Genomic DNA, 16,645 nt, shown 5'->3' on the forward strand with positions numbered 1-16,645 from the left:
TAAAATTACAGATCTACTTGACCGCTCCAATAAAGTATAGATAACTCCGTTCCTTCACCATGGGACATGACCAGAGTCCAGCTAGGATCCAAGGTCAAGTTCATGTAGTAAAATTAATGGAATCCCAAAAAGTAGGTAACTGAATTAGGTTCAAATTTGAAAGTGCTATTGAACTGATTGAACATTTGGCTGTGAAAGGCGATTTCGATCGATTACGGTTTTGGTGAAAGATACAGTATGGTTGTTACATATTTAACTTTCTCATGTTCAATGGTCGTTAGCATGCGATTAAATTACGATGCATGTCATGTATAGCAGGATTATTATTGCAAAAAAGTATTCAATTACATCAATAACTTGAATTAACCATCTATCGCTTGCCAACGCTATTTGAGTTTGTGACTGAGAACATTATAAGAAAGTCAATCTCCAACTCGCCTGCCATGCCAGTAGGAGTTTACCACACCCACGTCCCTGCACAATCTTCAGCCTTGAAGGAGAGACTTTGGCTGTATGGTGTATTGTATTGTATTGTAGGTTTTTCCTACAAGAAGGCAACTGTTTGGCATCAAATAAGCTTTTGGGCTTTCAACAATTAATTTCACAGATATTTTCATAACAAATAAAAGTCTGCGCCACTGACCGAAATAGATGTAATGTTCAACTTGTCACGCAAGATATTAGTTTTACTTATTAACTTTTTATCTCATCTTCTCTTTCATTTGTTTCTAATGGAGTGGATTTCTTTATGAATAATTTCAAGCATTTAAGTAAGAAATCTATAAAAGTTTTTGTAAACTCGAGTTTAAAGTTTATGGAAAATTAAGTAAGGTATTCCTAAAACAAATATAACCCTTCCCGTCTTTCCCTTCTCCACCAATATTGCTAGTAGGATATTGATCCTTCTAGCGCATCTAAGTAGGTAAGTATATAAGTACTTCATGAAAGTATATCTGTAACCAATTTTATAGTTATGCAAGCTTTTTATGATTAGCCTGCAAAGATTTATTTTCTCAGTGGCTTATTCACATGAATGAGTAAAGTTGAACACTCGCCAACAAAATAATGATTCACGTTTCTTAAAAGAGCTATTGGAAATGTATGAAGAACAAGGATTATTTGTTCTCTGATGAATCGTTTCATTTAAAATTAGGTAGTTAGCTGGGCGGAAGCATTCTGAACTTGTGAACTGAAATTCATCGAATCTTTGAAATAATTAGATAGGTATATAGGGTGAATATTTGGAGCGCTAAATTTGTCAGTTTTCATCGGGAGAATCTACTTATTTTTTCGAATTTTGAGGCTATATTCTATATTATATAAGCCTGGGAGATCCGAAACTTCTTCGTAATGTGGTGAAAGGATTAGCCATGGTCAGTATGTGGGAAAAACATGTAGGTACTTGGTTATAAATAGGTATGCCGGTACTCTACATGTACCTACTCATTACCTATTTACCATAGCGGATGTCTCCATTTCTATTTATGTCAAGAAATTAACGTCGACCGCAATCCTTCAATAATTGCAATCGATTAAGTAAATCTTTATTTGTGAGGCCTAAATATAAGAGACCATCTTAGGCACTACTTACCTGCTATAATTATCTAATTACCTAGGCCTAATAAACATGGTCAGTTTTATAAATCTATTTACCTGCATTCATTTTGAGAGTTTAAAACATACATTGAGTTTGAGTACCGCTATGAATGCGATAGTACGCGATGTTATTATGTAGGTATATGCTTGGTAATGTTTGCTATGGCTATTTCGCAATAAACATTACTTACAAGCAATTTTCATTTTAACGTACCTATAGAAATTACTTCATCGCAGAGATAAGATTGTATTGAGTGACAGCCTTACAAAGATTTTGATAAAATTGATTTGTTCGGAACAGAATATCGCAAGTTCTACCGACGACGGCAAAGTAACTACCTCACCTATGTAATTGAATTATATCCGTTATGCAAGAGGAACTATCTGCATCAACTTACAACAAATTAGTTAAAGTATCTATTCACAAGCTACGGCCCACAGTTCGTGACTTCCCCGCTGTAGCGCACACATTTTCTCGACTTCCAACTTGTCTGACAACTTTCCTCTGTTTGTTAACTTGTTAAACTATTGATTAATGCCAGTAATAATGCATCGGCCTTAGGCTGAAGCTGTAATGTCGCCTTTCACAAATTTTCTTTAATTTTAATGTGCGACAAGTTATTTATTCTATCGTAAAATTATCGCGACACTCTAGCTAGCAGAGCAATAAACCAGTAATTTATCTTAAGTACACAGGTACTTCATATTAATTAAATATGGATTAATTAGAAAATAAAAAGCAAGAATTGTATCATTGAGATGTAATAATATACGTAACTAATGTATTTTATAGACAGCTTTTAATGCTGACATACTGCATGGACACGGTCTGTAGTTTTAAGAGCTTCTTGAGCTAGGTGAAAATATTAAAAACGTGCAAGTAGCACTAACACGGATATTTATTTGCCGGAATTATTTTCGGTCAATTTGTTATCGCTGGCACAAATATCAGTAAATTACAACACAATGTCGTTACATAAGCAAACAGAAGTGGTAATCATTAATCAAAAGCCTCATTTGAATCTATCCATCTGTTAAATAGGCTAATGAACTAATTGCCAGTACGCATTGATTAGTGATATAATTCCAGTCACAGGACTTAGTAACGGTTAGCTAAAGCCCCGTTGAGTGGCTGAGTAGTAAATGTCCAAGTGATATTGCCGTATGGAGCCGTATTGGAGCCAATGTATCAATGCAGTATTTACATCAGTCCATATCTAATGCTATGATTGATATACAGATGCCTGCATTAACCATTAGGTATGCCTACCTACGTATTTTATACAGTTAAGAGCTAAATAACTCTACCTACTTGTTTATCTCATCATGCTGGCTTTACAAATTTCATACATCACGGGCGTCGACATGAGATAGAGTTGTTAAGTTGATAAAATCTAGCCAGCTATCGATCACGAAATCATTATCAGACAGAGATGGTCACAAACAGTTTCAAACAACTGCGTCAATGGTCTGAATATTTCAGTAATTATATAGTTATATATATGTGTGTGTATGTAATCCCTCTAGGTAACACCTACGTAATTTACAGACTTTGAGGGTCAAAGTCAAACATGGAAGAATAGCTTAGCGTGATGGCTAACGAAACGTGAAGTTTGAGCACCAACGCTATTTATTCTATTTCTGGACGTGGTACAATGAAGTTTCAGCAAATAATAAATATAATGAATTCTTCATCTTGACAAATTACCGGATGCTCAATTTTTACAAGCGCTAAAGATTACCATTATGTACAATATTTGAATTCATCATAAGTAAAGAGCTGTAAATGCTTTACGAGTAGTTACGGCCTACTACCGTCTGATAGTGTTTAAAGTTATACGGATGCCTGAAGAAACAAATGTGAGAATATAAACATGTAAGTAATTATACTTTAGCTTGTTTTTATTTGTCATTGTTCTGTGAAGAGTAAATTAAATAAGAGCATTGTTCTACTGTCTCCAAAAGTTTACGGAAGAAGTGAGATCGACAATATGTTATTTCAGGAATTCATTAAGTATGTTCATATACATTGGTCTGCGCCGAAACCTGGATCCCTCGTAGAGCCACATTGCTACTGAGAGGCGGTCAGGTATATTTGCAGCCCACTGTAAAAGTAGCTAGTTTTGAGTTAGCGGACAAAGGTTTCTTTCAAAACTGAACAGAAAAGAACATTATTTAGTTAAACATGCGCCCGATACATCGAACTGGCGGAATCCAACGCATGAGACTTGCGTGACTACGGGCTTCCTGATCCTGATACATTAATAACTACACAGTAGTAGGTAGTAAATAATACCGATCATTGTGTTTGAAGGAAAAGAGGTAAGGAACGAGGCAGATGGTAACAATAAGCAAGGCAGGCAACGGAGGCTCGGTAGTTTGATCGATGAAAATGTCGTACCGTCGTCGTCGCGACTTCATCGGAAGATCGCGTGATTCCGCTTTATAAAGCACTTAATAGTATAAAGTATACATAGTATAATATAACTTGGTTGTCCTCGGGGTACCGGTACGACCCACCGACAGCCACCGAGCAAATCGAAGACGATTGCGATACCGACACAAAAACATTCTACTTTTGTTTTCGATTCGACGGAATTCTATGGATGGATGAACGCATCGATTGCTTCTGTCTACCGATCGATCGATTCTATTATTCAGAGTGGCGGAAACAGTGCAATAATGTAGAGCCATACTGTATTGATAAAACAGATACAAAGGGCGCTAAATCGGCAGCATTAGGTATTGTTACACGCTTTTAGCAGCGGACAGGAAAAACAGTTGCTAACTTGCTAATCGACCGTATAATTGCGTAAATCCTGGAAACTTATTGGAATTGTATTAATTATATTTGGCGAAATCCATTTTACCGGAGACTAGCTGCAATTATTATTAAATATGAGTTATGTACGTCGAGTCAATGCGAGAGAAATCGTCCGTACGATGCTCACTTGGTCGGAGAGGTTGTCGCACCACTGGTGCGCGGGGGTCTTCTTGCCGCCGTTGAGGCCGCTCCCGAGGTGCGGCGCCAGCGGTTCCCCTGTGAACAGCTGGTGGGGGCTCGGCGGGGGTGAGGCGCGCGCGGGGGGCGAGGGCGCCTCCTGCGGGCCCACGAAGTCGAACTGCCCGTCCCACATGTCGTACTCCAGCTCCAGACTCTCCTCCACCTCCACTTCCACCATTGTGTCTTTCCGAGAGAATAAACCAGACTTAAACATTCAAACGGCTTCCACACATTTGGCGTATTTTCTTGCTACACTATTTATTGCACTCGCGAGTTCTTGACTTAAATGGTACCGTACCGATACTACTTTAACTTCTAATTTGACTTTCAAATTCGATTAGAGCAGTTTATCAAGATAAGTTAATGGCACACTTGACTGTAAAAGTTGTTATTTAAATTTAAAAATAAATAGTTCGTTAAGTTTTACTAGCGCTGTAATTGGATTCACCGAGACATTACTAGTGTGGGGCGACGTCACCGCTGCACTGATTCACCTCATGTCACATTATCACTCGGTCACTCGGCTCCACGCAGGGTTTCACGGGATTTATCACCAAGTCCAAGAATAGAACTGTCCTATTCACTTTGTAAACAGAGACACTGGCGCTAATTGTCGTCGTACACCAGGATCAGCATGATATCCGGAGAGACGGGGTCCCGGCGGACACAGTTTGAAATTTTGGACGGTTGCTCGCGCATCGTTGAACAGCTGACGACCGCGAGAGCGCGAATATTCACATAACCCGTTTGGAGTCGACCCGAAACTGGCAACGAGAGTTGTATCGTAGTTTCTACGAGCGAGTTGAGACGTTAGAGGCGTGGTATTGGCTGGCGGTCTCGGCGGGCACTGGCGCCCCTCCCCGCGCTATCAGCCGCCGTCACATTCAAATAAACTTTATTCGCCTCCGTGCACACGAGCGCGGGCGCGGAGTCCCGTGGCAATAACCCCCGGCCTCCCCACTGCATGCATCTGGTCATTTAACGCGCGAGGGGCCGCCATGATTGAGCGCCAGATGTACCCGGGGCTCCACAACACTCCTTACATTATTCACGTATTTGCATCACAAGTACATAGAAGTAAGACGTAAAAGCAATCGTAAGAGATTATTATAAGAATGCTTATTTGGACATGACATTGTGTTTCAGCTGTTTGCGTCATAAAAACTCAGGACATCGCTAAAGGTAATGCTAGCAAATTACTGAACACTATAGCTGTTACATCCTTGTGATTAGCTCAAGAGAATATTATGTCCAGTAAACCGATGTAAAGATTGTAAAGATCGTTTATCATTGGTTATTCGGACGACATCCTCATGTGGTCTAGCGCAGATAGATAGAAAAAAGTGAAACTTCATTAATAGCTATACCAATGGCCTCTAATACTTGATTAAGATTAAGAACAAGTCAACACAACACGTGTTAAAAATCGCTATAATTACTTAACTACTTATAGAATATATAAGATATAAATTATGAGGTTGGTACCTACTATATTATACAAGAGCAGCTAACTTTTTAATTACAGATGTAACAGAATGTGTCCATAACGAAGTGGCTCGGATTTGGTCAGGCAACAAAAAAGCCGCTAGAAAGATTTAATCAAGAAAAGAAAATTGAAGCATTGTCCACAAAATGGAGCGTGCGAAATGCTAATTACGCGACGAACACTATCTGTATTGTAATCTAATTTGAACCTTTTCATTCATTCCTTTTGCAAATAATCATAGAGGAAAACATCGGTGTTTTTACCTTAAAGCCATTTTTCATAATGCTTACCAAGTTCCAATATATTGTTATTCTAACTTACATAAGCAGGGTACTTATAGTTATTTTAAGTAAGTACTCTATTACATCCGGGCAGCAGCCATTGATAATGCACTTGGCTCGGCTTTTGTACGTAAATTATCATCAGACTCTTCAAAACAAGCATTATGTTCGATGCTTGATTTATGTTGATATTTTATTTCGGTATTTCTGTTACTAACAAACACGACGTTGATAGTACAACAAACTTAAATAAGTACAATTAAACATGTTATTCAAGTGAAGGAACAATGCTATCTCATGCATTTTAATTTTGTTTTTGTGCTGCTTAGCGTGGAAAAGTGTTAAGATAGTTAAGTCACCGACTCTGTATTCCACTGTGGTATTATCATAATTATAAGTATTAGTTATTTGTGTTTGGTCTCAGAATTTCTTGCTAAAAGAGTACAATTATCAATAAATATGGCCTAAAATAGAAAGTTCAGTAAGCATTATAGATGAGTGACGCCATAAACCCTGATAAAGCGTACTAAACAGTAAATTTCATAGAAGTCACACTCATTCATTCTTATCAGAATCGGACGACACGCCATCTGAAATATTGTAAACATTTGGTATTCCCCTTTACTCATTCATGGGATTAGTCAGACGGGAGCGGGAGTGCCGCAATGGGGTTAAATAATTGAACGGGGGGAGTTAATCGAATCGTCTACTCATGGTGGTGGCTGACCCTCTAGTAGACGCGTCTAGCCCTAGCTACTACTCTAGGTCCGATATAATATAAGTAAGTGGCCTAAATGCTGCATCCCGACGTGTTGGCCTCGGTATGAACTTGGACAAGACGAAAGTCATGTACAATGCTCACCGGAACCGGAGCCGGTCGCCGTTGGTGAGGCAACAATCGAAGTTGTGCAAGAATATGTCTACCTCGGGCAGACTATTCGGCTAGGCAGAAGCAACTTCGACAAGGAGGCTGCAAGGCGCATCCAACTGGGTTGGGCTGCATTCGGGAAACTTCGTCACATATTCTCCTCGGCCATTCCTCAGAGCCTGAAGACAAAAGTCTTCAACCAGTGCGTCCTGCCAGTGATGACGTATGGTGCAGAGACGTGGACACTGACGGCAGGACTGGTCCACCGATTTAAAGTAGCTCAGCGTGCTATGGAGAGAGCTATGCTTGGGGTTTCTCTGATGGATCGTATCAGAAATGACGTTATCCGTCAGAGGACTAAGGTTACCGACATAGCTGTCAAAATATGCAAGCTGAGGTGGCAGTGGGCTGGTCATATCTGCCGAAGAACCGATAACCGTTGGGGTAGACGAGTTCTCGAGTGGAGACCACGAACAGGCAAACGCAGCGTGGGACGCACTCCTGCCCGCTGGACTGACGACCTTAGGCGGGTGGCGGGTAGTGGTTGGATGAGGAAGGCCGAGGACCGAGTGTTGTGGCGCTCCTTGGGAGAGGCCTATGTCCAGCAGTGGATGACTATTGGCTGATGATGATGCCAAAAATGCTTTATATACTTACATGTAGCGTTTTAAAAAAAGTTGAGTTCATATTTAACCATTAAAATTATGATGTGCCTGTCCACTAAAATTGTGCATTTGTGTAACCTATGTCTATATTCGCTGACGGACGGTAGGTAAATAGCTGATGAAATATGGCACTCGTTCATCTCGTCTCGACTCTTCACTCACAGTATCATTCAAGTGTAACAAGTGTTGACAGAACTGTCGTTTCTCAACCCACGGATTCCACATTTCCGTATTGTATTTTCCAACTTGGTTCCAATCGTTGGAACAATAGGATAATGACATGCTCAACTCAGTTCAAGGACATTTTCGTCTACGGATATTGCACTCATCATGGGGCGTAAGTGGACTTCATGCGAATCCAATTTTACACTTATAACACTTTCAATTACCTCATGAAGATAGAAGGAGAAAAGTTTAAGTAATCTAACCTTTCCATACTTTTCCGGAGAAAATTGATGTATCACTATCAGTTAACCTTATCATAATTCGAATCAATTTCTCAAGGAGGCTTTGCGGGACTGATCATCTCACGGTCTCATAACCAAAGTACATAAACTGCAGTACTTGAGGTAGTAATTATATAATTGAGTGTGTAATCTGTTCCACATCTACGTCTCTCGATAGGTCTATTAACGCATTCGCGCCAAGCGCTGTAGACTTTGCGATCTAAAAAATGTGCAAGCAGTGGGAAGAATGTGCGGATCATGCTAACAGTGCTAAGCCTCAGATCATAAATGATAAGCACATTTCTTTACGTAAATTCTTGGATAAAACATTCTCAATACTTGAATCTAGCTTTTCAAGTACTCTAACTTGAAAAGCTAGATTCAAGTATTTAAAAAAAGAGAGAACTGAGAAAACACATTTGCAGCTCATAAAGTTTGTCCTACATTAATAATGATCCTCCCGCGCACTAAACCTACTTACTATTATAGACTTTTTAAAGAAAAAACACCTTAGTACATTGACCGTTTATTTTCGGCAGCGTAGATCGATTATACTATACTACTCTATACGTAGCTACACTTAACTTTTTTAATGAAATAGAAGACTTGGACTTGACTGTGTAAGAGACGAAAAAGCATAATTAGTTCCTTATTTAAAAAAAGCTTACATTTTATTTTCCTATTGATCTGATCATTTTAGTTGAAGTTAGTTTTAAATGTAAGAAAATCTTGCTCATCCTATCATTTGCCTCGGTAATGTTCTAAAAAAGTTTATTGTAAGAAACCGCCAGTATCTACATGATTTCCATCAATGTAGTTGTTACTTATTATTCTATAATCCCACCATGTGCCACCTGCTGTCGGGTTCATCTGCTGACAATGTGATGGCATTCGTTTAGTAATGTCGGCTGCTAGTTTAGCGCGATTTACGGCGCTGGTAAGGAAATTTCAATCACTACCACTGGGTATAATCTACAATATATGAATTAGTTTTACATTCTAAAGTCTAGGTACCGACGAAACGTAAATCCTGTTCAGGAGCCAATATAAATTTCCGATAAATAAACTTGAAACAGAGTATCCAGAAGAGTGTGTAGGAGCATATTCGTCCGACAGTACAACTTTCAGTTTCTAAGTAACAACGCAGGAATAGCGCGTAAGCTATGCGCGATGTTTTGTCAATCTGCACGTAATAAATGATTGATGAACGAGCCTGCTAAATAATGCAATGTTTTTGTTCACTCAACTATCCCAGTAAGTATAGTTGAGGCAAAAACTCTTAGCTGATCTGTAATAATGAGTTCATCTAGATAACATTCATCATACAGATGAAACGTCGATCAGATGGAAAATCTAAGGTATTTTACAACTAAGGAATGGTTAACCCTTGTTTAACCTTATGAACCCTTGAGAAGTTTTGTTAAGTAGGTATTCGAGTTTCGGATTTACCTAATAGACTGACGTAACTTATTTAGGTAATCATGATGGAATAAAGCATTTGACTGTTTTAAAATTATGGCAACTTTTCTTATTCAGGTTTAAAATGGAAGAACCTACCAACCTATATACCTATATAGCCAACATTATAATATACTTAGCTTCTGTTCTTGCAAACTTTATTTGGCTAGACTCATGCCTATGCCTACCTTCCGTACAACTTACAAACAATAAATAAACCCAGTATTAAACTACACTGAATCAATAAACTGCCACAATTAATTCTCTAACTACCCAAATGCATGTTTAGTTCTTGCCGAGTCCTTGACACACTTCCCCTATCGACTCCTACGCACGCGCCCACTTAGGCGACTCCTGTTGTTATTCGCGATAGCATTGTTTACGCCCTGTTGGTGCTAACTAATGTAGAATGTGCCGTGGGCTTAGTATGCAACCTATACATATATTATTTTCAATTTACCATAATAATATTACTAAGTATGCTATAATGTTGTAAGTACTGAAATACTGAATGTGAAACTTATTCCATATCTAGATATGTAAAGAAACAAACTTAAGTTTGAGGCAGTTATCTGAATACAGTGGAACGCGCACACAGCTTTGTAGGTCTACTATTGATACCTACAGTTTAATGCCCCTATAAATCTAATTTAGGTTCCAGCTGGCAACAACAAAGCGTGCGGTCGTCGGACCTGTGTATTGTGTTCAATAGATTACTAGATTCGTCTGGCAGCAACAGCTAAGAGCTTTGTGAATGACATATCCGTAGTTTCCCCCCGACTATTGTACTCAAATACTTGCACTTCTCAAGCTAAGTGAAAATAAATCTTAAAGTCAGTGTTATTAAAGCTACAGTGGGCTGTCAGGAAGTGCTCGCAGTATGGTCCTGGGCCCGCCCACAGTTCGCTCGATATGGTACTTTTCTGGTGTCCACTTGACAAGCCCTTGTAATTTGCTGTTGAGCCTGCGGAATGTCTGTGTCGGCTATAATGTCGAGAAAGCAGCTGCATTGTACCTACTTATAACCATAATGGGTAAACGATCTCAACCTATATTAGTGCTGTGGTATAGATAGTCGAAAGCTCAGATTTTGTAGAAAGCTTTATCGATAACACTTTATGTAATGCATTCTAAATATTTAGACTTGGATGGTTATTGAAGACAAAATATGTTAACAAGTCTTTTCAACGGTAGCTGTCCATTGTAAACAAATAGAACTTATAGATAAATAAATTATGTAAATCTATTATCGTAAAGGATGCGCACGAGTTTGACCGGAAGCGGCGCAAGCGCAGCTGAGGGCTAGTGACTTCCGCCGGCCATTACTGTTTCTACAATTTTGTGATCAGAGGAAGTAGTGATTTATAGACCATATTATTATATTACTATATTATTTCATAGGTGAGGTCACACGCATAGTTGAGCATGAAAGTTGCATTGATTTTTCTTTTCATTGCTATGTTCATTAGAAGTTTAATTGAACAGTGGGTACACTCTACAATCATTGAAGCATGGATTTGGGTGCAGTGTTTATCGACAGCTATCTAGGAATGATGAGTCAGTGAAGCGGTACGAAAAGGGGCTATTGTTTTCTCTCTGTATGAAATATTTATTAAGTTGATAGATGAATAGGTAGGTTGACACATGTTGCTATAATATGTGAAATGGTCATTTCATTTGGATTCAGCTTATTTTCGCACTTGGCAATGTGCCATCGCTGACCTTGCACCCACAAGTGGAAATAGATTTAGCATGGAAAAACAAACATGGCGATATATATTTTATGAATCTTAGAATGATATAATAATGAGGGTTTTAGGTATATCTTAGTACTGATACTTACCTATTTGTAAAACTTTGATAAGTCAAAGAAAAATAAGCAAATAAGTCAATGAGTCAAGATCATCAAATATTTCATATTTTGTTAAGTAAGTCGTTTCTGTTTTACCAAGGTTGTATAGTAAGAGATCACTTTTAGCAATAAGGAACTTATTGTGTAATTTCAACTGATTAAAATTGCTATTTTTGTATTTTGTTTAAACAATAAGGTAAGTACCTAGGTAAGATCCCTTTTTGTGATTAATAATTATGCCAAATAGTTAGGTATACCTACCTATACCATTACTTTGTTACTATTTCTATCAGGTAGGTACCATCGACGGTTCAATCGACTGGAATTGCCTTCTATCTATAACCCATTCAAAGGAATACATCGACTTACCAATTACCCTGTATATGAATGATGTAGAGGTAGGATGGTACCTACACCTTACTGACGAATTTGTGACTAAGAACATACATTGTTGTGTATGTTCTTTGATGGTCCATTCTGAGAAACAACAAGTGACTTCACGGTAGTAGTCTCAAAGACTTTAATGGGTGAATCAACAAGTCGAGTGATAAATTGGACGAAATTGATCCAAGGACGGGCTAGGCGCTAGGACGATCAAACGTTTGGAAATAGCTGTATAAGTTTTTACTTACATAGTTGAATCTAGAAGCTAAAAGGAGTACTTACTTACTTATTTTTTACTTAAATAAGTACTCCTTTGTGATACTTATTAAGTATATTTTCTATAACAATTTCTCTTATGTGCTTTAAATGCTTAACCTACACAAGTAGTACCCTAGATACCTACTAGCTGAGCCGTATGTACATAGGTAGTAGGTACGTAGTATGAGGTGAAACATTGTCTGACACGAGCAAATAAGAAGGGTAATCGCATTAAACTGTATTTCTACACAGTGAGTCAACTGTTACTCACATTATAATACTATTACCAACGTTACGTTATTATGTAGGTAGCAGCGCTAAGGGATGAAGGGCGTGGGGGTGTCTCTCTTTTTATTTTATTTATGTATAAAAAATTGCAATTTTATCTTACAATAAAATTTCCATGTTATACCTACTTACCTAAAATAATACCTACCCTGATATCAAGCATAGACTTCATAGCTATTGCCCTTTAGTGGTTCCTTGGGGATAGATTTGGTATTCACTAACATTACAAGGAAAAGAGGAAATTTAGGACCTTATAAAACCTTAAAACTATTTGCTTAACATCTTAGACAAGTACTTAAACCACATAATAATATATCTCTGCCTAACTAGTATTGTTTTCTATTTTAGGTACCTACGTGAAATGTGTCATATTACATTTTGTAGGAAACAAGGTTGTTTCTTAAGTTTGCCTGACCAGAAAAAAATACTTACAAGGATATGAACAATGGAGAAAATGTATGAAAATGTACTGTAACTTCATAGCAGGACAAGGAAGTAATAAGTAGGTACCTACTAATGAAAAGTACTCAGGTCAGGAATCAGCAGGCATGTGAAGTTGGCAACAAAAGCCAGCCAAATAATTATTTAATTTTCATGTTTATCAAGGAAGAAGTTAGCAAACTTAGGGATGCTTAGAGCCACTTGCACCAACATATTAAATCATGATTTAGTGTTAAATCTCGATTTATGCCATAAATTGATATGGACGGACTGACGTTTCTTAAATCGAGATTAGACATTAACTAGATTTAGGCCCACTTGCAGAAACGTATTAAATCTAGATTTAGTGTTAAATCTTGATTTAGTGTCAAATTTTATATGGACTGACGTTTCTTAAATCGAGATTTGACACTAAATCTAGATTTAATATGTTTCTGCAAGTGGCCCTTAACACTTTTGCATATGTAGTGCATGTCACCCTTCGTTGCAGCGATTCTGAAAATAATTCATACTAAGTCCAAGCCACAGACTAGACACTGACCTTATAGTTGAGCCCCTGAACGTCTTCTTCCAGCGAGACATCCGAGTACATGTCGTCCGCCGGCTCCCCGCCGGACCCGCAGCCCGACGAGTTGAACGACGACGACCGGTATAATTGGCTGAAACAATTAAACCGTTAATTTTATAATACGGCTATGTTAGGCTGTTTTTATCTTAGTAGATGGAAAAGTTGGTTTAGCGCCATCTGTGCGTGAGCTGTTAAACTAGCTAGAGTCGTAGCAGCTCTAGTGTCGTTTAAATTGTCTGTGATATCGTTGTTGAATACTACGGATAGATGGCGCTAAACAAAGCTTATAAATAAAGCCACTAGATGGCGTTGTACGTTGAATAATCATAGCAGCAGACTGTATGATGGGGTGTTATTGTATTTTCAAGGATTGCGATTGAGGCAGATAATATTATGATAAGATATCACCAGAATAAATAGATGAAGCTGTGGGCTTGTTTGTTCTACATATGAATCTTATGAATAACATATGAAACTTATTTGCACAGTTTGCACTTTGTTTGATCTTTAGCAGATACTTAAATATAAAATTATATTGTTTTCTCACCTTGCTAAGACATTGGAGCCTAGTTGTCGTTTTCCAGAACTGAAAGAAAAAAAAACTATTGTTAGATAAACCAAGCAAAATTTGAGAGATGGGAAAATGTCTTTCATAGACTTACTTACGTTAAGGTAGTAACTAACAGAAGTCGGTTAGGCATTATTAAGCACCGTAAAGACTTGTTCAACTAATTAGGACTATGCACGCGTCCATTCTTCGACGTGGTTCATTAGAAAGAGGAAACTAGCACTCAGATACAATATCGCAATTTTCGTGAGCATGCCATTAATTTTCTTTGTAACTAACACAGTTTGGCTGGCGACCGTTACATAAAATACGCAATTAGGTTTGCTTATACGTAGAAATTCACTTTTGCGTGTTTATGCAGGAAACCAACGGTTTACGTAAGATTAATATCTCAAGAATGTTATCGTGTAAGTCATTAATTTGTTAAAGTACTTACTTAAAACTAGTGTTATTTTTTATAATGCGTTCTAAATTAGATTTAAAAAAAAGTAACGAAGCATAATACTAACGGAGATAACAGGTACCTACTTATACATGAATGCAATGCAATTATGAATAGGCTTATTAGTACCTAACTGTAAGTACAGTCATAGTAAGTATTACTTTTATTTTATTTTGTGCTTACTGTAAAACTAAGTACCTACATCGACGTCTCATGGACCTTATGGTTGATGGTGAAGAAATCCTTAAGATCAAACTGTTGATATTACTAATCAAATCATAAAACCACTCAAAAATGATGAGATTCGCAAGCTCAAAACTATTCAACTAATTCACAGTCAGTTGGGATGGTCATAGACCTTTTCAAACGAGCAGTGAGTGAGTCATACAATACGAACAAACGACCTCCAACCATCAAATACCGCGGTAAGTACGTACCTCGGTGCCTGCCCACCTAATAACTGTGGGCTCCGAACAAACAAACTAGCCATTGCATAATTCACGCTGTCTGCAAATAGTAGTAAAACTGAGTTCACCTTGCCTTTGGAACGTTCGGCTTGACTTTGCTACTTTAATATAATTATCGGCACATTAGATAGCTAGGTTAGTACATTTCATTTAAAGTTTTTTTTTCATATACATTTTCAAAAATTCCACAGAATGTATCATTTTTTTTAAGCGTAAAAAAGTTAATAAAATACTTACGAACTAACTGACAATAAAGGAAAAACGGAAAAACCGATAGAGTTTTTTTATAGAATAGATTCTCTAGATAAAATCCTTATGTTAACCAAAAATCTCTTACAGAAAGTGTTTTGAAAGAAGTACCTACCTAAAGTCCCTATTATGTATTTACTATAGTTTATGTATTTTACCATAGGTGGCGCGGCGAGTAGTTAGCCGTTATAGTATAGCAGCGTAATTTACTGACGTAAACTTCTAATTACAATTTTTAATGCTTTTTCAATGCTATAGAAATAAAAGTGCCGTTTTACCGGAAGTACCTAGTCCGGATATGCCATAACGTTCCATTTCGCTTTAGTCCAATTAATGTTCCGGAGGTAGTATTAATTAACATTTATTATACAGTAGATAGAAGGTACTGTTTTAAATTATCATAAATAATTCAAAACTAAGTTCCAGTACGTACTTATTAAAATTACACATTACATAACAAAGGTAATATTATTATGCTTTCTCTGATTATAGCATCGTATAATTTCTAAATGGATGAAGGGACATCCGCCACTGCCATCGGGGAGTATCGGAGAAATCAACAATAACTGGGTAGACCTGGCTAGTCCAGCAGTCCAGTTAGTAATAGGTACCACTAATAAGCTATAATAGAACATGGGTGCCCATACACCGTAAAATTGTGCAAGAAAGTGTTGACCATGCATCGCTGGCAACACCGGAACTGCTGGGTCCAATTTCAAAAATCGAACTCCAGTCATATAGGGTGATATTTTATAAGTGAATTCTCTAAAGACAGTTTAATGTTCTCGTTATACTGTGCAACTTATTTTTTATGAAACTCCTACCACTGTGTAACTAATTAATGTTTCTCAATGTGACGAGTACATTCCACTTACTTCGTGAAGTTCACTGATTAAAATCCACCTATTATACAGGGTGTCCCAAAAGTCAACGTCATCCCTTAAAGGGCTGATAGGTCAGCTCATGAGAGGCCAGAATATCACAATATGACCTTAGTAAAAACTCGATCATTTTCGAGATATTGACACTTTTATAAATTTGCTGAAAATCGTCACCTTGGATCAGTTTTTTGCGCGCCGCCGGTACAAAAATCCATATTGTTAGAATTTGTTTGGTGTTGCATCACCCTGTATAGCCCTGCTATTGATCGCAGTCAAAAAAAATATCGAGTAATGCTGTATGTTTAAAAAAAACACGGTTTTTAAAGTCATAAAAGGTAATCGTATTTTTTTATAAACAACTTTGACTCTACATACTGTAAAAAAAATATACCACGCAAACCTGGCACCTTATTTGAAAAGATTGCTCATTTAATGCAGTTTCC

General features: G+C 37.6%; 1 protein-coding gene across 5 annotated transcripts in view; it reads right to left on the bottom strand.

Moving 5' to 3' along the window:
* LOC119694396 (rab11 family-interacting protein 4A) overlaps positions 1–16,645 on the bottom strand; it is a 70,506-nt gene that overhangs the window by 6,632 nt on the left and 47,229 nt on the right. For all 5 annotated transcript variants that reach the window (XM_038120717.2, XM_048631614.1, XM_038120716.2 and 2 more), the window contains 2 exons: positions 14,143–14,181; positions 13,569–13,686 (listed from right to left, as the gene is read on the bottom strand). In XM_038120717.2, the coding sequence (XP_037976645.2) occupies positions 13,569–13,686; positions 14,143–14,181 (157 nt within the window). The remainder of the gene's footprint in view (positions 1–13,568; positions 13,687–14,142; positions 14,182–16,645) is intronic.

The sequence above is a fragment of the Plutella xylostella genome, chromosome 29 (assembly GCF_932276165.1).
Source record: "Plutella xylostella chromosome 29, ilPluXylo3.1, whole genome shotgun sequence".
NCBI lineage: Eukaryota > Metazoa > Arthropoda > Insecta > Lepidoptera > Plutellidae > Plutella > Plutella xylostella.